The sequence below is a fragment of the Eschrichtius robustus genome, chromosome 19 (genome assembly GCF_028021215.1).
Source record: "Eschrichtius robustus isolate mEscRob2 chromosome 19, mEscRob2.pri, whole genome shotgun sequence".
NCBI lineage: Eukaryota > Metazoa > Chordata > Mammalia > Artiodactyla > Eschrichtiidae > Eschrichtius > Eschrichtius robustus.
In genome coordinates, this window is record NC_090842.1 from 7,870,001 (window position 1) to 7,890,903 (window position 20,903).

Sequence of the window (20,903 nt, forward strand, 5' to 3'; positions counted from 1 at the left end):
AACCACCAAACTGTTTTCCATTTCACATTCCCAGGAGCAATGAGGGTCTTTGTTCACAAATTCCTAATAGCCTTTGTTGGGGGCGGCGGGGGGCGGGGGGCGGGGGGGGGGGTGGGTGCGGCGCTGGTGGCTGGAGGGCATCTTGTCATTCTCAATGGAGGGGAAGAAGGAACCCGCTGGGTATAAAGAAGGAACCCTGTGGGGATAAAGGCAGGAGTGAACACCCTTGGGATTCCCAGAAGGAGGTCAATTCCAACACAAAAGCAACACTAAACAGTGAAGTGACTTTGGCAGGGACCAAATTGGACGATAAAACCATGGTTTCCCCTTAGAAAGAAAAGCCCTCAAAGAGAATGGTCCTACCTAAGTTGCATGGTTCTTTCTCCCTCTGCAGCTGTCGGAGGAAGGAGAGATTGTCGATATGCTACTGATGAAGATACTCAGTTTCCTGGGCATTAAATGTAAAAGACAGGAACCTGGAAGCAGCAGTGAGCAGCCTGAGTTGCTGTCAGAGGCCTGGGCCCCTCAACCTGTATCAGCTGTGCCCCAAATTTAAGCTGTTGGTCCAGGCACAATCATCTGTAGAGTAGGGGAGGGCCAGCATCTTAGGCCTACACTTACCAGTGATTCTATAATCTCTCCAGGTCAATATTTTTCTGTGTCCATAGAAGAGTTACCAAACCTGGCAAGCAAAAAAAAAAAAGGAAAAATACATACATACCTCCATACACTTGCCACCACTGTCATAGACTGTTTGTTCAAATATATTTTCTCCTAGAAATAAAACAAATATTGTCTGAAGTTCGGGGAGGTGGTGGGGGTGGGAAATCCCCTCTACAGACTAATTATTTCATCTTCTTGATCAGTCAGGAGTTGCCTTTGAATGATTCTAGTTCAGGGTTTCCCAGACTGTGTCCAGGAGATGCTAATGGGTGTCATATTAGTTTGCTAAGGCTGCCAGAACAAAGTACCACAAACCGGGTAGCTTAAAACAACAGAAATTTATTGCTCCACAGTTCTGGAAGATATAAGTCCAAAATCAAGGTGTCAACAGGGCCGTGTTCCCTTGGAAGGCTCTCTTTTAGCTTCTAGCGTGTGCCAGCAATCCTTGGCGTTCCTTGGCTTGTAGATGCATCATTCTAACCTCTGCCTCTGTTGCCACGTGGCCTTCTTCCCAGTATGGGGGCTGGGACTTCAACTTATCTCTTTAGGGGCCACAATTCAACTCATGACAGGTGTCATCCTCCCCCAAATGTTTCTAGATCAAATGTGGGAAACACTGGATACACAAGTTCTTTAGCATGGGAATTGTTAGAGCTTTTAATATGCTAAATGTGCACTGTGAATCTTCTGGGATGAGATGAATGTGAGCAATAAAGTGTGTAATGATTCCCAAACCCCTATGACCATGGCTTCTAGTATTGAAGCACTTCAATCAGGGCTAGTGTTCCTTAGGCAATACTTTGGGAATCATTGATCTACACCAGTGGTTCTCAATACTGGCTACACGCTGGAAACCCCAGACTTCATCCCAATTGATCAGAATCTATGGGTCCCAGGCATCAATATTTTTTAAGCCCCCCCAGATGATTCCAATGTGCAGTCAGACTTGATAAACATGCTTTAAATTCTGAGAACCACAGACCTAGATAATAAAAGTCTTCCAGGTGACTGTGTGGATAAGTGCACATTTCCCCTCTCCTATGCAGGAGAAGCACCTCACGAATCCTCTCCAATTCACGCTGTCTTTTCTCTCCTCCTCACACACCCATTGTAGCAGATACTCTAGGTAGCCTGCCCCAAATCCATTCCATGCTTCCCTCCTTGCTATCAGAATCCCAATTTGTTCAGGTAGCCCCTACCCCTACCCAACATGACTCATGGTAAGGTGACCCTGTGGCCACCTCAAAGTAAATCTTGATTTGTCTTAGCAATAGCCCTTGACAATGAGCTGTTTAGGGTGGCCACATGACCCAGTCTGGCCAATGAAAAATGAAAAGAGGTCTCTAGGACACTTCAGGGAAAGGTCAGTTTGCTAATCAAAAGAGATGGGCTCTAGTGCTGGACATTGTCTGGTCTAAGACTGCTGGAACTCTGACAGCTACCTTGAGACCATGGGGAACAATCTGAAGATGGCAGAGCAGAAAGATGAGAGGAACATGCACACTTGATGAGGTCCTTAAACAGCTAGTTTAACCGTGAAGCTGAACTACTGCCAGCCTTCTATCTGGATGAGAGCTTAAATATCATTTTAAGGATAGATATCCTTTTAAAGATCTAGAGAAGTTATAAATTCTTCACTTCTCTTTCCCATCTTTCCCATCCACTCTCCACTTTTCTGTTGACTATAAATATCAAATTGGAAATTTCTTGTTGTGAGAGAGAAAAATGTATCTGCTCAAAGAGATGAGCAGGCCCCCCTGAGACACCTGAAAGAAATGACCACCTGCATTTTCAGGTGCCTGTACCAACTGTGCAATGATGGTACCAATGTACCAACTGTGCAATGTACCAACTGTGCAACCTTTCACATTTCAAGCCATGGATGTTACAAAGATAATTGCTTTGGCGTAAGGGCCCGTGACATAGCCCACACATTGATCTGTGATCTTGTTCTTCATACCAAATGAGTTAGTGAAGCTAGAAATAAATATTTTAGGGCATGGCTTGCATTATGCTGCAGTGGCTTGTAACAAAACAATGAAAACAGAACATTGACATTATGGAAACCAGCCAAGATCTGGAGTTTAGAGTAGACCACAGACCACTGAGCCAGTCAGCATCCCAAACAGTGGCAAGTAGAACAGAGCTTAAGAGCAGTTGATTGTGAATCAGACCAGAGGGCAAGTTCTGCTACTGCCACCTAGTAACTGCTTAAGCCATAAAATGCCTTCCTCATTCCACTCCTGGGAAAGTTAGTTAAACTTTCTGAGTCTCCAGCTCTTCATCTATAAAATGAGTATAATACCTACCAGAAGGGGTTTGGAGAAGATTACAAAGATAATATCTGCACAGTCCCAGCACCTAACAAGGGCTCAGTAAGTGGCTATGATTTACTCAGAGGAAAACGGAGCACAACAGCCCTTGCAAGCCACCACACACATGTGCCCACATCCCCAATTTTATAAATGAGGCAGAAACTCACTGCAACATTTGGGTCTCCCAAACACAAACACTCACACACACACACACACTTCCAGGTACTCATCCTGTAATACTGAAGGTGTAGAGATTGAAGTGTTTTTCACTCCCGCGTTTCTTTGCTGATTCATGCCCACTCCATAAAATCCATGTTAATGGGCTTCCCTGGTGGCGCAGTGGTTAAGAATCTGCCTGCCAATGCAGGGCACACGGGTTCGAGCCCTGGTCTCGGAAGATCCCACATGCCGCGGAGCGACTAAGCCCGTGAGCCACAACTACTGAGCCTGCGCGTCTGGAGCCTGTGCTCCGCAACGGGAGAGGCCGCGACGGTGCGAGGCCCGCGCACCGCGATGAAGAGTGGCCCCCGCTCGCCGCAACTGGAGAAAGCCCTCGCACAGAAATGAAGACCCAACACAGCCAAAAATAAATATAAATAAATAAATAAATTAAAAAAAAAAAAAAAATTCCATGTTAAAGGTGAGATCTTTCCTCGAACCTAATTATTTTGCCTCCTTGGATTGGGTGGGACATGTCTCCTGCTTAAGTAAGGACCTGATCATGCTGGGTCTCAACTCTCTGCCTTTTGATTGCTCCTGCAGTCCAGACTCCACCAAGAAGCCACTCCTACCCCTTGAACAAGTCCTTGCCCCTCTATGAGTTTCATGATTCTGTCTGTCCCCTCTTTGGGCACCGTGGGCCTTTTGGGATCTGTAAAGTAATAAAGTGGGTTCCTGGACTGTTTTCAATATTTCAAAAAGTCAAAGAGAAACTGCATTTGTGTCACCGAGACTTTGGCCAATGCCCAATAACCATCTTTGGCTGGCATGATTGTTTGGACCTACTATGAATCCAGCTCTGGGTGACCTTGATCCTCGTAGAAGGGTGGGACCTAATCTTTTAACAGAACTGGGAGCACCCTGCCTTCCCCAAGGCCCAAGGGCACTGGAATGCGCTGGCCCAGCAGTACCACCCCTGCCTGGAGCCCATTTCACCGCCCTGGGTCGCGGAGGCAAGAAGGCCTGACCTAGCGCTTTCACTCGCCCAGAAGCAACGCCTGAAGGCGTGGCTCCACCCCTCCCGGGAGGCCCCGCCCCTGACGGGCGGCCCGGTCCGCCCCTGACGGGCGGCCCGGTCCGCCCCCGTACTAGTCCCCGCCCCTCGCCGCAGCCCCTTCCGGGCCACAGGGCGTTCCGAGTGTCACGCCCCTCCCGCGTGCCACCCCATCAGGCCCCGCCCCTCCCGGGGCCCCGCCCCTGCGCGCCGGTCCAGCCAGCTCGCTCCGGCTCGCTCCGGCCCGGGGCCGCCCCCTCCCCGCCCCGCCCCCGCCCCCGCCCCACCCCGCCCCCTCCGGCCAGGGGTGCTCTAGATGCTGTGTGCGGAGACCCTTTGCACCCCTGCGAACATGGCGCTGCAAGTGGCGCGCAGCGTGCGGGCCGCGATCTGCAGCCTGCGCGCCATCTCTGCGCCCAACGCGCCCTGCCCGCCGCGGCCCTGGGGACTGCGGGCGGGCGCCGTCCGGGCGCTGCGCACCGGCCCCGCTCTGCTGTCGGGTAAGTGCGGGCGGGCACGTGGGGCGAGCCAAGCTGACTCGGGGGAAGGGGCTGGGGCCTCGATCCTTACCTCGGGTCCCCGCCGCTGGTCGCCCCGGTCAAGGGAGGCGACCCCTGCGCACGCTTAGTTGCTGGGATCCCGTGTTGCGAGGCCGCTACTCCCTGAGTGACTTGGACGACCCCGCAGTCTTTGTCCTGCGGGTTCGGAGGCGGGGGGAGGGGGGCGGGGAGGCCTGGAGAACACGCGCGGCCGCCGTGTCCCGGCTGCTTCCGGCAGGAGCGTCGGCCGCTCGCTGCTGGAGACCCGGGCGAGCGTCGCTGAGCTCCTTCCGGACCTTAGGTTTCTAGCATTTGTGAGTATCGTGGACCCTAAGAGTGAAGACAAATAATAGGCTTTACTTTGCTACACGGATCGTCACTGAATTCTGAAGTAAAAGTAAAGCAAGAGCATATATTGAAATTTAAAGCACTGGGTCTAGATTTTTACCAGCTAAAGCTGGCATAACTTTGGAGACAGCTATTTCCTAAAGCAGTGAGATAAACTCTACTGGACTCCACAGATGTTCTACTAAAGTCTATATCGAGTCGTGAATGTGTGTTGGGCTGAAACGAGGCCTTACTTACATGGATTTGAAGTAACAGGGAGACCTGCCCGTAAATGTCTTGGCCATCTGTCATACTTTAGCACACGTTACCGCAGAGGAAAAACCGTTTTACTTCATGCACCAATACCTGAGACACTAACTGCACCTCCGAGAACTCAGGCTTCTTGCTGACAGAGCGCAGGTCTGCGGTGGCTGTTATCTCATTAAGTTCGTTGTTTTAGAAACCTGTTTGGGACTAGAAAAGTTGATAGGTTTAGTCCAAAGTCAAACATAATGAAGCTTACCTCCTCCCCACCCCACCCACCCATTATAATCTCTCAGCTCTGTGCCACATTTCAAGGGAAGAGCATTTCTCAGATAAGAACTGAATTTCAAACCTCTGTATTTTGGTTATTCATTGTTACACTATCACTAGCTTTTTGCATTTTCCTGTTATCTAGTTAAATATTGCCCAAGATATCAATACCCATGATGTGGTTGAACACCTAGGTTTTTAATACTAAAGAGACCGAGTTCCAAATTTTCACTCCACCTCTTAGGAGCTGTGACATCTTGGGTAGTCACTTAACTTCTCTGAGTCTGTTTCCCTAATCAGAAAAATGGAAATGATAATCTCTACCTTACAGATTTGTTGGATGAAATGAAATAATGTAACTGCTGTACACATAGCTTGACGCATAGTAAGTACTTGATAAATGTTACTTCTTATTTAGTGTATAGAATCAAATAAATAGCAGAAAATTGATCAAATGTTAATATATTTTATTTGACTCAGTGATTTTGAAGGGAGGAGAATGCAAACTTCTCATAAATTACTCAACACACCTGATTTACACACCTGATTTTGGGGGGGCCAAAACCCATGTTTTACAAGACTCAGAAGAAAAGTAATTATTTACCTAATCTCCTGTTCCCTTTTTTCCTGTTGGGCCAAGGGTTAAAGGAGAATTGTACAAATCATCGTCTTTTGCTTAAATTGCATGGCCTAGACAAAGACTTATGGCCTTTGAAGTCAAGTGGACTTAGGTGCATTTAGCTTAGCAATGTTTCTGCCTTTTCCTCTAAACTTGTGGTTGCTCAGTTGCTAGATTGAATGTGAGAGCACTCTTACTCCTGAGATTATCTTTACAGTTAGGTAAGATGGCAAGACCAAAGTCAGGACAGTAATTTCAGAGAAGTCATATGTTTATGGTTGTCCAGTCCTTAACTTTTAAAAGGTATATTAGATTTAAACTGCCAGTTTTAGAGTTGTGACAGAATGTTAGGGAGAATTGAGTCCTGTAGACAAATAACTATATATTAGATGTTTTGCTGAGCATCCTCTTAAACTTAAAAAAAAAAAAATTACTTCACTCCAGCTTTTGAGTGCTTATTATATGCCAAGCACTGTGTTTTTAACTGGGAATACAGATGAGATAAAGCCTGCTCTTGCTTGCTTTGTACTTGGTCTACTGCCTGGGGGAAACTGTAGCCTGTTAAGTGCTGTGAGCGTGTGGGGGGAACGGGGTGGGAGAGTGGTGCAGAGTGCTGTGGGAGCAGGTTGGACGGCCCAGGAACCCAGGCTTGGAGGGCTGCATAAGGCATCTGGCAGGCACAGCTTCTAAATTGAGATCTGAAAGTCAAGAAAAGGCGGTGGGGAGAATGGGTTGCAGTCAGAACACGAAGTACAAACATGCTTTCTTAGGGAAACACACGTTGACCTGAAGCATTTAGTAATTTGAAGTGGAGTGAAGCAAAGCAAGTTACTTTGTGGCAGATTTTGCAACCTCTTCCACTGAGGAGTATGATATTAAAGTTTTTTAATGATTGGGAGGAAAAGAAAGAAATACTCTTTATTTACACTCTGCTGTGTATCAGAGCTGTGTAATCAAGGCAGTTTAATGTTGTTTTAAGTACAGTTATCTTTTGGGTAAGGGGTAAGAGTGAACCAGCAATGCTTATTGTAAAACAGTATTGAAATTAACGAGCCATTTTCTTATTAACTTCCGATGTAGTATTTTTGGAAAAATACTACTTCACTTCAGAATGTGATATATATTTAAGAAGGTAAGTTTTTTAAAAAAAATGTTTATTTTAAGCAAGTACTTTTGACATTAAATCGTAAGTAATTTTTTTCACATCACTCAACCTTTGGTAGGTCTTTCTTCCAAGAATCCTTGAGTATTTTGGCCATCCGTGTATTTGAAGAGAAGCAGCTCATAAAGCCAAGGGCTAACCTGTCCAGTGAATGTCGAGCAGAGGCTGCCTTTCTACCAGTTAATGTCTTAGCTCTGAGGTGACTATTGAGTTCTGATCGTATAGTTTGCTTCTTTAAATGATGGTAGCCACTTTCCTCAAGGGCAGACTTGAATTCATTTAAGGTGGAATCAAGAACTTAGTCAAGTTATAATCGTTCCGGGTCAGTTTTATTCCTGTTAAGATTCCACACAGCTCTCCCTAAAGAGGCACATAATTTTTTAGGTTAAATCATTTATGAGCAGTCTTTATGCACCTCCCACAACCTCATCACTCTTTTCTTCAGAGGGACAGACTTCCTTTGTATGACAGACCAGTAATAGATAAATATATATTTGAAATGTGCTCCAAAATTTGTGTGTGTGTGTGTGATTTAGACTGAGTAATGTGAAGGGCAAATAATCAAATCTCCAAAAGATGCAAAGGTGTTCACATCAAGCCATCTTTGCCTAAATGATACCACTGTTGAGATGTGTCTTGTCACATGATCTGTTTTGTCCTGGGCAGTATACTGTTGAATGGCAATGCCAATAAGTCAAACACAAATACTGGGAAGGTCTTGCCTTTTGACAGCATTGATATGTAAAAAAATGCTTTTTAAGAAGTGATGCCACTGCTTTTCTGAAATACTGGTTTTCTATTTTAGGTCGTAAATTCACAGACAAACATGAATGGGTAACAACAGAAAACGGTGTTGGAACAGTGGGCATCAGCAATTTTGCACAGGTATCGGATTGTCTTGAAATATTTAATTCAGTCTGCTCTTGCCTAAATTGGATTGCTTTACCTTTTAAAAATTGTTTATTCTGCGCCTTAGTATTATTTTGGGCCCTTAGAAGAACATCAGTCATAGATGGAAAAAGTAAAACATAGTTTAGTTAGGGCAGTGTATAGTGTTTTTAGAGATATTGAAAGGTTAACACTTAAAATTAAAAATTAAAGTCAAGAGAGAAATGTTTGTTTCATATTGGGGCAGTTAAGGAAAAAAGCAGAGCAAGCAAAAGGGCTGGAGTGTTGACAGTGTTTTGTGGATAACAATGATATACACATGATCTTGGGACTTGAAGAGGGAACACCTAGATTGGCACAGATTACACAAAGATAAACCTTTTATTTAGAGTTTGTCTCTACTAATTCCCTTATTGCCACTGATCCCATATTGAGATATTGTGTAAAAGAAAACTTGAGAAGTCAAATAGCAGCATGCATCACTGATTTTCAACTGGATCTCTGGGTGGGGTGGGGGATATTAACTGATGGAAGTATACAGTATTCTTCAGAAATGTTGCAATCTCAGGTACTGAGAATCAATGACAACTATATCTTCATTGGCATATCTGTGTACCTACTGGGGCCCAGTACAGAATGCTTTGTGAAATATTGCATAAGTATTGTCCTCCCCTCCTGGAGTTTATGAGGGGGAATCAGCTACATGGAAAATGACATACAAAACATTACGTGATGGATGACTTGAGTAGTACAAGGCATTGTAACCCACTCACCTGATGGAGAGATCACTACTTATTAGTCAGCAGATGCAGTAGGGGAAATGGCCTCAGTAAAAGTGCAGAGGTGGAAAAGCACAAAGTGTGTTTGTTCTTAGAGGAGCTAGTAATCTTTTAGGGGGCATATGGTTTGTGACGGGGTCACTGCCACCTCTGGGAAATCCAGCTAGTGGCCTGTTTTCTTGCAGATCCTGAGGTAAGAATAATTTTGCATTTTTAAAGGGTTATAAGAAAAACCAAAGAATTTGGCCCCTCCAGTGTGAAGTATGTACTGTCTGAATTAAAGGGATTCAGTGTTTGGCTTGTTCCTATTTACTAGGTTTAATTTGATTTCTTAGAGGTTTGGTGTTTTGTTTTTGTTTTTTAAAGGAAGCTTTGGGAGATGTTGTTTACTGTAGTCTGCCTGAAGTTGGGACAAAATTGAACAAACAAGGTGAGTGTTTTTCTCATCTTGGTATGTCATGATTCATGCCATGAATTTTCTTTATCTTGCATAATAACTTGTTTGTACCCAGGATCATTTAGAGTGCTTTTTCCTCAAGTAACAGAAAACTTAAATAAGAGTAGATCAACCAACAGGGGTTTATTACACCTTATACAAGCAATCTTGGAAATAGGTGGATACAGGATTGACTCAGTGGCTCAGTGAAGATTATCAAGGACACAACCTCTCTGGTACTTTTTCTGCCTCAGCATGTCAGAGGTCACAGAATGACAGCAGAACCTTCAAGCATCATGTTCTCAATGACAATATCCAAAAGTAGGAAGAGAAGGACAGGCTCTCTTTGTCTCTTTATCGGGAACAAATATCTCAACCAGAAATCTCTCAGATCACCTTTTCTTTTATCAATTTAGCCAAGTCTGGGTCGCATTGCCATGCCTAACTGTAAGGAATGATGGTGAAGAGAATAATGAGCATTTTCAGACCTTACAATGGAAGGCAGGAAGTATAGGGAAATGGCTCTTAGCACCCTCCCCGCCACACGTTGATACAGTATAATATAGCTGAAGTCTCTGAAGTTTAAAAAATAAAATCTGTCTTTCTTTGGAGGCAGTAAAGAATATCAGGATAGGACATGGGTTTATGAGTCAGAAGCTGGTTTTAAATCCTGGCCTCTCAACATATCAGCTGTGTGATTTGGGAGAGATTACTTAATGTAGGTTTCATCTGTAAGTTGGGATAATAATACTTACCTCATAGAGTAGTTGTAAGGATTAAATGAAATTAGCATAATATCCAGCATAAGATTAGTGCTTGATAAACATCAGTCAGTGGAACCACGTATATTATTATTCATGGGCTCCCTGACATATATAAGATAGCCCTACAGAATTTAAGTATCTGTTTTCTTTAATCATGTTTTATTTACTGTGTATGCACTCTGCTGTTCTCAAGCAGATCAGAAATTTCTGAACATCTCTTTATAGCAGGTGAGGAGCATGAACCTACTTTTTGTGCTTCTATTATAGAAAAAATTCTGTTAATCTAAATATGTTGAGTAATACCCTTAAACTAATGAATGCTTTCTTTACACTTTCTGCTAAAGGTGTTTTTTAAAGTGATATAAAATTTACATACAGTGAAAATGCATGGATCTTAATTGTATCGGCCAAAGAGTTTTGACAACTGTGTAAACCTTGCCAATCAAAACTCTTCTCAGTATACAACCACTTCTCTGATTTCTGTCACCATAGATTAGTTTTGCCTATTCTTTAACTTCATTTAAAAGGAATCAGACAATATGTATTATGTCTGGCTTCATTTGTCTAATATCATAATTTTGAGATTCATTCATATTGAGTGATCAGTATTTTGCTTTTTTATGCTGCTAAGTCCCATCGTGTTTGCCAAAGAGGTTATACCATTTTACACTCTCACCAACAGTATGAAAGAGTTCCAGGTGCTGCATATTTCATTGTGGTTTTAACTTGCATTTCCCTAGGACAGATTATTGTTCACCTTTCCATGTGCTTTTTGCCACTCACATCTTTTTTTGTGAAGTCTCTAGTCTTTTACTTGGGTTATCTTTTTACCGTTGATTCTTAGGCATCATTTTAAATTCTAGATACAAATCCTTTTTCAGAAATGTATTTTATGAATATTTTGTCATATTTATGTATGGAACATTGTCTTCTCTAAGAAATCTTTGTCCATCTTCGTAGTTCCCAGACTATATACCCCAGTGCCATGAGGTGCTGTGGGGTATTTTTAATTTTTAACATCTGTTGGACACAGCACAAACTAATAAACAATGGAGGTAACAATTTCAATGTTGGATTTTACTATATTACTTTGGGTAATGTGTCTTTGAAGCAAGTACTGCACAATTGGCATGGAACATCAGGTACGGCAATGATTGATGTGACCTGATTCCCTGATGGAGAACTTAATACAGTATGCAACAGACACATAATTTATATCTGTAAATTGTAATTAAAAATGAAATTTCTTTTTTGTTCAATTTATGTGTGTTAATTTTTTCAAACCGCTACTCAGTTGTTAGGATATAAAAACTTACTAAGTAGTTTGGACCTGACCTCTTAATAAACTGAAGTGTTAGGTATTTGTTTTGGTCTAGAGATTACCACAAAACCTTACTGAGACACTAAGGGCATTGTGAACTGAGAAAGTGAGCAACTCTGGCCCATACCAAGGTTTGCAGAGATACAGTATTTCATCATTAGGTATGATATTTAGCTGTGGAGTTTTTCATAGATGCCCATTATCAGGTGAAGCAGTTCCTTTCTATATCTAGTTTGCTGAGAATTATCATTTGTGGATGTTGACTTTTTGTCAGATTCATTTTCTCCATCTATTGACATGATCAAAGGGTTTTTCTTGTTAATGTGATGAATGGTGATTCACTTTTGAATGTTTAACCAACCTTGCATTCCTGGTAGTCATGATACAAAAATTAAAAATTTTCTCTAAAAAACATACTGCTGGATTTGATTTGCTAATTTGTACATTATGTTCATGAGAGATATTGGTCATTTCTTATAATGGCTTTGTCAAATTTTGGAACCTGTTATATTGACCTCATAGAATAAGTTTAGAAATATTCCCACCTCTTTTCTTTTTCTGAAAGAATGTGCAAGATTAGTGTTGTTTCTTCTTTAATTGTTTGATAGAATTAACTGGTGGAATATGAGCCAGATTTCTTTGTAGGAAGGTTTTTGATACAAATTTCTTTAATATATATTCAGATTTTCTATATTACATTGGTTTTGAGAAATTTTTCCATTTCTTGTTATATTCAGCATAAAGATGCTCATATTTTTCATTTATTATCCTTTTATACCCATACGATATGTACTAAGGACTCCTTTTTCATTCCTTCATATTGGTGGTAATTTTCTCTTCTCAATCAGTCTGCTAGCTCTTTATCAAATTTATCAATCTTTTGAAAGAACCAAATTTCTACTATGTTAAATTTTCTCATATTTTCCATTTCATTTGTTCTTTCATATCTTTATTTTCTTCCTCCAACTTACTTAGATTTAATTTGCTTTTTCTAGCTTCTGGAAACTTGTGGTTTTGTTGGTTTTCAGGTTTTTTTACTGGACTTTTTTTATCCATACTGTAAAATGCTGTCTCCCTTGTGGTGAGTGGCAGCTAAAATCTTAGTCTGATCCTTCTAGCCTTATCTAGGACACTTGGAGTCTGCCCCATGCACATATGATTCAGGGATCATTCAGAGACCTGGACAGAATTCATAGACAGAATTTGGGGCTCTCCTTTTCATCTCTATCCTTAATGAGATTTCCCAGCTCACTTTCCAGTAGCTATGGTGGCCCCAAACTCTTGTCTCCTAGTCCTTTAAACCAGTAAGACTGAGATTTTCTTTCAGAATTTTGGCTGCTCCACCTGGCACAGATCAGTGTCCTTTCTTCAAGGCTAAAAGTCATTTTAAAAAAATCACCAGTGTCACACCTTCTTTCTAATGTTGCCTCCTTTCCATAAACTGACTGCTTTTGTTCATTTTCTAGTGTCTTTAGAAGCCAGGTCATTGATTTTAAGATGTTCTTTCTAAATAACGCCTAAAGATATTATTTCCTTATAAGCACTATTTTAGCTCTACCCCCACAAACTTTGGTGTATTGTATTCATCACATTCAGTTCAGATCACTTGATTTTGTCCTGTAGGTGAGCAGGGCTCTGTTTTTTTTGTTTTGTTTTGTTTTTTAAATTAATTAATTAATTAATTTTTATTTTTGGCTGGTTGGGTCTTCGTTGCTGCATGCAAGCTTTCTCTAGTTGTGGCGACTGGGGGCTACTCTTCGTTGCAGTGCACAGGCTTCTCATTGCAGTGGCTTCTGTTGTTGCAGAGCACGGGCTCTAGGCACGCGGGCTTCAGTAGTTGTGGCACATAGGCTCAGTAGTTGTGGCTCGCAGGCTCTAGAGTGCAGGCTCGGTAGTTGTGGCCTACGGGCTTAGTTGCTCCGTGGCATGTGGGATCTTCCCAGACCAGGGCTCAAACCCATGTCCCCTGCATTGGCAGGCAGATTCTCAACCGCTGTGCCACCAGGGAAATCCCAGGGCTCTGTTAATTTTTCAGTCTTTTTTCTTTTCAAACTCTTCTTCAGATTGGTTAGTTTCAGATGATCTTCATGTTCACTGACCCTTCTGCACAGTATCCAGTCTACTGTTAATGCCATCTAGTGAATGTTTTATTTTAGATATTATACTTTCCAGTTCTAGAATGTCCATTTTAAAAATTATAATTTCTTTGCAAGTATTTCCCCATATACTCACGCACTAGTTTTTTGTTTTTGTTTTTCTTGGTCTTTGAACATACTTACAGTAGCTATTTTAAGGTTCTCTGCTAATTCCAACATGTGGGTCTGTGGATCATTTTGAGATCTTTATACTGACTACTTTTTCTCTAAACTATGGCTCCCTTCTTTCTAGAATTTCAGCCCTCAAGTTCCAGCCACCTTGGGGGTCCACACTCCATCCTCTGACCCCTTTAGCAAATCAGACTGTGGTTTTCTACTTGTGTTCTAGTTACATTGTGCTCTTTGGATGGGGCCATGTTGTCAGGCTACAGACGGTATAAATGAAGATCTTGCATGACAAAACCTATGGTTTTATTTTAATTAAAGATATTTAGGACTTTCTATCATTACTGTATTAGAGGTGATCACTTCTCCATATTTTGTATTTTGGGGTCACTAACTTGACATTTAATATTTTCTTTAATTTTCTCAATTTAGAGGAATTTGGTGCTTTGGAAAGTGTGAAAGCGGCTAGTGAACTCTATTCTCCTCTATCAGGAGAAGTAACTGAAATTAATGAAGCTCTAGCAGAAAATCCAGGACTTGTCAACAAATCTTGTTATGAAGATGGTAAGTTGTTGCTAGAAATTTTTTTAAGGATTGTTTGCTGCAGTTAACATTTAATCTAGAATTTAAAGCAATCTTTAGCTGATGGTGACTTCTTTTTGCACTTCTTAGTACTAAATAGAGATATTCTGCTTTAAAAAGGGAAAACAGTTTAGCTGAATATATAAAGTTATGTTTAAAATCTCTGTCAATAAAAGCATTGCCTTATTTTATAGGGTTCTTAGTATCATAGTTGTAGACTCATTGTAAACACTTCAAAGTGTTTACCTCTTCAGTCATAAAGCATCTAATCACATTGTGTGATGTAGGTGGTAATAGAATAACATTTATTACATTAATTTTCAGTTTTCTCACATTTTCATCTTCATAATAATGTAGTAAGGTAAGCTAGCAGCAATTTTTTCCATTTTGTAGATGAATTGAGGCCCCAAAGGATTTCTCTGCTAAGGTCACACAGCCAACAAGATGCAAAATTAGCATTAGGTTGTAGTTCTGTTTCCTATCACCTACTTCTTCTCTCTACTAAAGCTTCCTAATGCCATTAATCTAAGTAGTTACAGTGTTGGTGTTCCTTTTGTTAAAGGTATACCTGGCCTTGTGTATTTGGATCCGTATGTAAAGTTGTTGATGCTTATTACAACCTAGAAGTTCTTAATCCATTATGGTAGAATTTCTTCTGGTTCTTTTCAGTTATGATATGTAAAGAATATTAATTTAATTCTTAAGGCTAAAATTTAAAGCTCTTTGAAAAAATAATGAGTGATTTATGTAAAGAATACTAGGTTAATTTTGAGGCACTCAGAATTTACATTTTGAATGAATTTGACTTTCTCTTTAAAAAGGTGATTTGGAATATAAGATATTTTTTTTTGGTTCCAGGTTGGCTGATCAAGATGACACTCAGTAACCCTTCAGAACTAGATGAACTAATGAGTGAAGAAGCATATGAGAAATACATAAAATCTATTGAGGAGTGAAAATGGAACCCCTAAATAAACTAGTTTGAAACAACTTAATCTAGCATAGTTGTCTTAAATTAGTGGTGGATAGATTTTTAAAAAGCAACTTTTAGCAAAAGAAACTACTTGAAACAATGTTGCCTGAAGAAAATACCCCTTAACTTCCTAATGATTTCAGATAAACACTATGCATCTTTTTCACAACACCCTGTGATTTTTAGGCTAGTCTCCAGTTATAATACTCAGAATTCCTGAAATTATCTGTGGTAAAACTAGTTATAAAAATTATGTAATTCAAGGATAACATTGCTATCTTAACCTTATATAATATTGTAACTTGCTTACCGCCATCCCTGGATTTGGGTCAAAATACTCAATGAACTTGCCACTGGAAATAAATGACAGTGGAGAAAAGTTTGTTAGTTGTATAGTGTCCAGTGAAGAACATTACTATCTTAATTTTGCAATATACTGCGTTTGCTGGTGCTATTTTTATACAGTGAAGCAACAGCCTTGCAGGAAAATAAGAAACAGTTTAATAATAAAATATTCAACTTCTTAATTAATCGTGTTTTTTGTTTTGCCGTTAATATTTCATTTAGTGACTCCGCTAGTGTTTGTAAAGATGCTAATTTTAACTTACGGAAAGTTATTTTTTAAAAAGGAATTTTAAGCCCTAGCGATGAAAGGTTCCAAGAAAATGTTTCCTTTTTGTCACAAATCTTGCTTTTCTTAAGCAAAGATCTAATTGCCTGATAGCATCAAGTACTATTTTTTGGTTATCTTTAACATAAAAGAAATCATTGACTTTGTTTTTCTATCATGCCAATTAGAAGAGAGTAAAAACAAGGAGAGGTGAAATTTTGATCAGCATAGCACATGACATCCTTAAGAAAGCTAAACCACGTTAACGTAAGGTTTCTACTTAAGTAATGGGGATAGAAGTGGACACAGTGGCCAGCATAGCATACTTTCTAATTAAGCCAATGGTAGTACTGTAGTATGCTGATATTTGGGGCAGGGGATAGAACATACATAAGTATACACACACACACACACACATATATATACTTATACACACACACAGCAAGAACAAACTTCTACCATTTTCCCAGTTACTAGAGGAAAAGGGAAGTATGTAGACACTACTATCTTCTGGTAAATAAAGGGCAAATAACATAGAGTACGTAGGTAGGTAAATAACATACAAGTCTTTCCTGTTCCTCTGCATAAAGAATGCATTCTTTCCAGGACTGTGCCAGTGGCCATTATCACTGCTGAGCTGTGTCTATTATTAATCAGTTTAATTAATTTGACTGTCTGCTTTGGAAATAGGGATGAGTAATAATTGCTCATTTAAATCTAAATAAATCTTGTTTTAAAGGTACTCTCATATATTACCTTCTTTCATCTTTACCACAATAGCCAGAGCTAGGTAGGGCATATCCATAACTACCACCATTTCACAGATAAGGTGATGGAGAGGATAAGAGGATATGGTTAGGATTTTCACATTTCCTGGCTCACTCTTCATCAGTTCCTTAGCAAATGTAAGTTACTATGATAATACTTAAGGGAATTCCCTGGCGGTCCGGTGGTTAGGTGCTTTCATTGCCAGGGCCCAGGTTCAATCCCTAGTCAGGGAACTAATATCCCACAAGACGCGTTAACGTGGCCAAAAATATATTTAAATGGGAATCTGGCAGGCGGGAGGATCAAAGAACAAAACTTTATGACAACTTGCTCTTTTTCACTGTTTAGAATACAGAGCCAATTCAACCTTCGTTTCTATTTTAGTGCTGCTGAAAATCATAGGTGTTGAATGGCCCTCCAAATGGACTAAATCAGAGAATTCAATTTCTCAGACCTCATATTCCTTTGAATGGTTTTGGTCTTAATAGAGGAGCTTAATATAGGTTTTGAATAATGCTATCTAATTTAAAATTCAAGAAATGGAACAGGTAACCCTGGAAGTGTTTAAAAAAAACACTAAGTTTTAAGTTTTAATAAAGAAACCACTAGAGGGCTCTCTGTACAGGCATGCTAGTATGAAAATGAGACCGGTATTTCAGATCAACTCTCAAGCAAATCAATTTCTGAATTTTTCTGAATTTCTGCAACTTTTCTGGGGCTGCAAAAATGTCCGAGTACCACCCACCTTCAGTTTTTAAAATTACGCTAACTATAACTGTGCCTTCATTACTTCTCAACAATCACTGTATTATTTCAGACCTAATCATCTTTCTCAGTGATTAAACTCTTTTTTCTCAGCAACATGCCTTTACTATTAACTATCCCATCAGTCTTTTTTTTTTTTTCTTTCCTTTTAGAGAGTAGATTTAGGTTCAAAATTCAGCGGAAAGAAGTTTCTGTATACCTCCTGCCCCCATCTTGGGGTTTTTAAAACACCCCTTTGCCAACTCTGAGATCTTTTTCTACTAGAGCTTTTGTATCTTGATTCCATCTCTACTTCGGCTTTTTATAAACATGACTAGCCAAACACTCGTCCCTTTAAGTTTCTGCTCAGTCATGTTATCAGGCTTTTTTTTTTTTTTTAACATTATTGGAGTATAATTGCTTTACAATGGTGTGTTAGTTTCTGCTGTATAACAAAGTGAATCAGCTTTATGCATACATATATTCCCACATCCCCTCCCTCTTGTGTCTCCCTCCCACCCTCCCTATCCCACCCCTCTAGGTGGTCACAAAGCACTGAGCTGATCTCCCTGTGCTATGCGGCTGCTTCCCACTAGCTATCTATTTTCCATTTGGTAGTGTATATATGTCCGTGCCACTCTCTCACTTCGTCCCAGCTTACCCCTGCTATCAGGCTTTTACCTGCTAAGCTTCAACAGTGATTAGAAGCCCGTTTAAAACGGGTATGCAGGCAAAATTAGTGTGAAGCAAATCATTTGCCAGATCTTCCACTTCCATGTGTACTTGGGAGAATGTGCTTTCAGTCAAGAAGTTTACCAGTTATTTAGTAAATCTTAGTTAAGACTTTCGGTATACTTCCCAGAAACTGAGAACACAGCTTTAATGACTTGGCTAACAAATCCTGCTAGTCAGGTGGTTTCAAATTTTCTATTTTCAACAGAACTGAAGGAGGTTCTTCCTAACCAAACTGTCAGGTGATAATTAAAAAAATTTTTTTTGCTTACTAGGTGATTTCTAGTGTGGAAAGGAGTTTAAAAAGTTAAGAGACACTGCAATGACAAAACCCCTTCATGTGCATCTTCCTATGAACAAGGTATCTCACTCAGCTTACATGTATGAAAAAAACCCATAAAATTGGGACTGAATCTGTCTCATTCTAGCAATATGTAATATTTACCCACAGATACATGAATTGGCATGAGGGGAGGGACAGCCCCATCTCTTTCATTCTATACACTTTCAGTAACATTCTTTTGTTTACTATTTATGAACGCATGGAATATATTCCTTTATTTGCCAAGTGAGTAGAAATAAAGGTAATTCTAAATTTGGAAACAAATGTAGACTTACAGTATTATGAAAAATTTTTAAATTTCATTTTCAAATTATATTTTTGTGTTGCACAGAAACATGATAGATTACTCAAAAGTTTTTGATCATATATATATGTTAGAATGAAATTCTGTGGAGAAAGTAGAATAGAAATATAATTATGAATTTAGGGAGAAAAAGCAAAAGAAAATTTTCAATTTTTTAGTTTATGCATGTACTTTTAAATAGATGTTTATGGGTCTCAAATTGCTATTAAATTTAGATTTCCTTCAGTACTTTTAAGAGTGATGTGCATTTTAAAATGCCAACATTTATGATCATCTAGATGGTACATCCTTTAAAGTTTGTGATTGGGAATTTCCTGGTGGCCCAGTGGTTAGGATTCTGGGCTTTCACTGCTGGGGCCCAGGTTCAATCCCTGGTCAGGAAACTGAGATCACACAAGCCGCGTGGCACAGCCAAAAAAAATTATGATAGAAAATTTTGTGTTTTAACACACAAAAAAAGTGGAATGAGATATGCAGTTTATGTACAATTCTTTTTAGAAGTATGCAGGCATACTGTTAATTCCAGGTTGTGAAATACAAACAATCCCAAAGTGTGTATTTTTAGGTAAAGAATACCTTAAAAAGTAGTCATATTCTAGAAAAGTACTTCATTCTAACGTCTTAGAATAATGTAATCTATACATCATAAAAAAATGGTCTTTCCATAGTATTGATAGGCTTTCTAATTAATACTGTACCTTCTGTAAAAAAACAGTAATACATATCTATCTTTCCAAAGGGCTTTTTTTTTTTTTTTAGATTTTTTTTTTACGGGGACCCTTTTTAAAGTCTTCATTGAATTTGTTACAATATTGCTTCTGTTTTCTGTTTTGGTTTTTTGGCCTGGAGGCAGGTGGGATCTTAGCTCCCCAACCAGGTATCGAACCCACACCCCCTACATTGGAAGGCAAAGTCTTAAACATTGGAACGCCAGGGAAGTCCCTCCAAATGGCTTTTAATCACAGGGGTATAAAAGGCTTAGGATATTTTTCTCCAGCAGAAATATTCACACTTTTAAAACCAGAAAGCACAAGGGCTTTGGAACCAGACCTGAGCTGGGTTCTACTACGAATGCCTGACTCCGGGCACAGGTTCCCACCCCTGGCTGCACCTTGGGATGCTCGAAAATACCAGCACCAAAGCTGGGAGGGGAGGAGAGGGTGACATTTCACGGTCTTCAAGGAGTTCCTCAGCTGATTTAGCAACGTGGGGCTACTTTTCTACATTTGTATAAAAGATGCCAATGCCCACTTCACAGGCTGCGCTGCTACACGACAGGGGATGGCGCCTTAAAGACCTACTGGCCTGCACCACCCTGGCACAGTCCTTATGGGGGAGGGGCGATTGGGGGACAGTGGGCAAAATCTGGGGACATTTTCGGTCTCCTGGCATCTAGCGGGTAGAGGCCAGGGACGCTGCTAGCCACCCCCCATCACAGAACCATCCGCGCCAAGGGCAGCAGTGCGGAGGGAGAGGTCCTGGGTCTCTGAGGGGAAGCTGGTCCCAAAGCCCTCACTTTCTAACTCCAGGGTCCGACGGGCACCCAACCCCTCGGTGGGTTTCCCTGACCGGCACTTAAGGCTACACGGTACCTCGCGAGGCGGCCTCCCGCGCTCTCAGCGGCGGTGAGCTCCTCACGCGCGGGTGGAAGATTCACGGCCGCGCACAGCCTGCCGGGAGCACGCGCCCGCCGCGGTCAGTCGGCGTCGCTTCCCGCGCTCAGCTTTGTTGAGCGTGGCGCGTATACGTCACTTCCACTGCGAATCCCCCGCAGGCCCGCCTACCGCCCCGCCCCCAGCGCGTCCGTAACCCAGGGCAACTGTCGCTGTCGCCCGCCGGCGGGGACTAAGCTGCCCGGGGGCCTTGGACTCCGCTGGCCCCCACAGGAGGGTGTGAGCGGCGGCGGCCGCTTCCCCGCCTCCGGGGCAAGTCCCCAGACCACTTCACGGGCGGCAGAGCGAGACCCCCTTCCCAGTTCGGAAGGAAGCTGCCTTCTGAGGCGGGGAGGCAAAAAGGAGAGGTAGGG

The 20,903-nt window shown here is 41.2% G+C and overlaps 2 protein-coding genes and 1 long non-coding RNA gene across 3 annotated transcripts in view; 2 read left to right on the forward strand and 1 right to left on the reverse strand.

Moving 5' to 3' along the window:
- The window catches only part of LOC137752350 (polycystin-1-like protein 2), an 81,607-nt gene extending 81,151 nt beyond the window's left edge, over positions 1-456 (forward strand). Inside the window, 1 exon segment of the mRNA XM_068527086.1 lies at positions 395-456. Within this exon segment, the coding sequence (XP_068383187.1) occupies positions 395-431 (37 nt within the window). The 3' untranslated portion in view covers positions 432-456.
- Positions 457-736: 280 nt separating this feature from the next.
- On the reverse strand, positions 737-20,569 carry LOC137752766 (uncharacterized). The gene is made up of 5 exons (XR_011071282.1): positions 20,470-20,569; positions 15,687-15,729; positions 5,424-5,531; positions 4,762-5,060; positions 737-774 (listed from the first exon to the last, which is right to left on the reverse strand). It is a non-coding gene; the product is annotated as an uncharacterized lncRNA (long non-coding RNA).
- Positions 4,419-15,886, forward strand: GCSH (glycine cleavage system protein H). Its single transcript, XM_068527573.1, has 5 exons — positions 4,419-4,691; positions 8,178-8,257; positions 9,406-9,469; positions 14,254-14,385; positions 15,262-15,886. Exons 1-5 carry the CDS (start codon positions 4,508-4,510, stop codon positions 15,357-15,359), a joined length of 558 nt encoding a protein of 185 aa, XP_068383674.1. The 5' UTR covers positions 4,419-4,507; the 3' UTR covers positions 15,360-15,886.
- Positions 20,570-20,903: the final 334 nt, after the last annotated feature.

Bases quoted from the DNA above. Each gene is read 5' to 3' on its own strand.
- GCSH (XM_068527573.1), top strand. From the start codon at position 4,508: ATGCTGTGTGCGGAGACCCTTTGCACCCCTGCGAACATGGCGCTGCAA. The intron at 4,692-8,177 runs GTAAGTGCGGGC...TTTCTATTTTAG, and splicing joins CGGCCCCGCTCTGCTGTCGG to GTCGTAAATTCACAGACAAA. The intron at 9,470-14,253 runs GTGAGTGTTTTT...TTCTCAATTTAG, and splicing joins GACAAAATTGAACAAACAAG to AGGAATTTGGTGCTTTGGAA.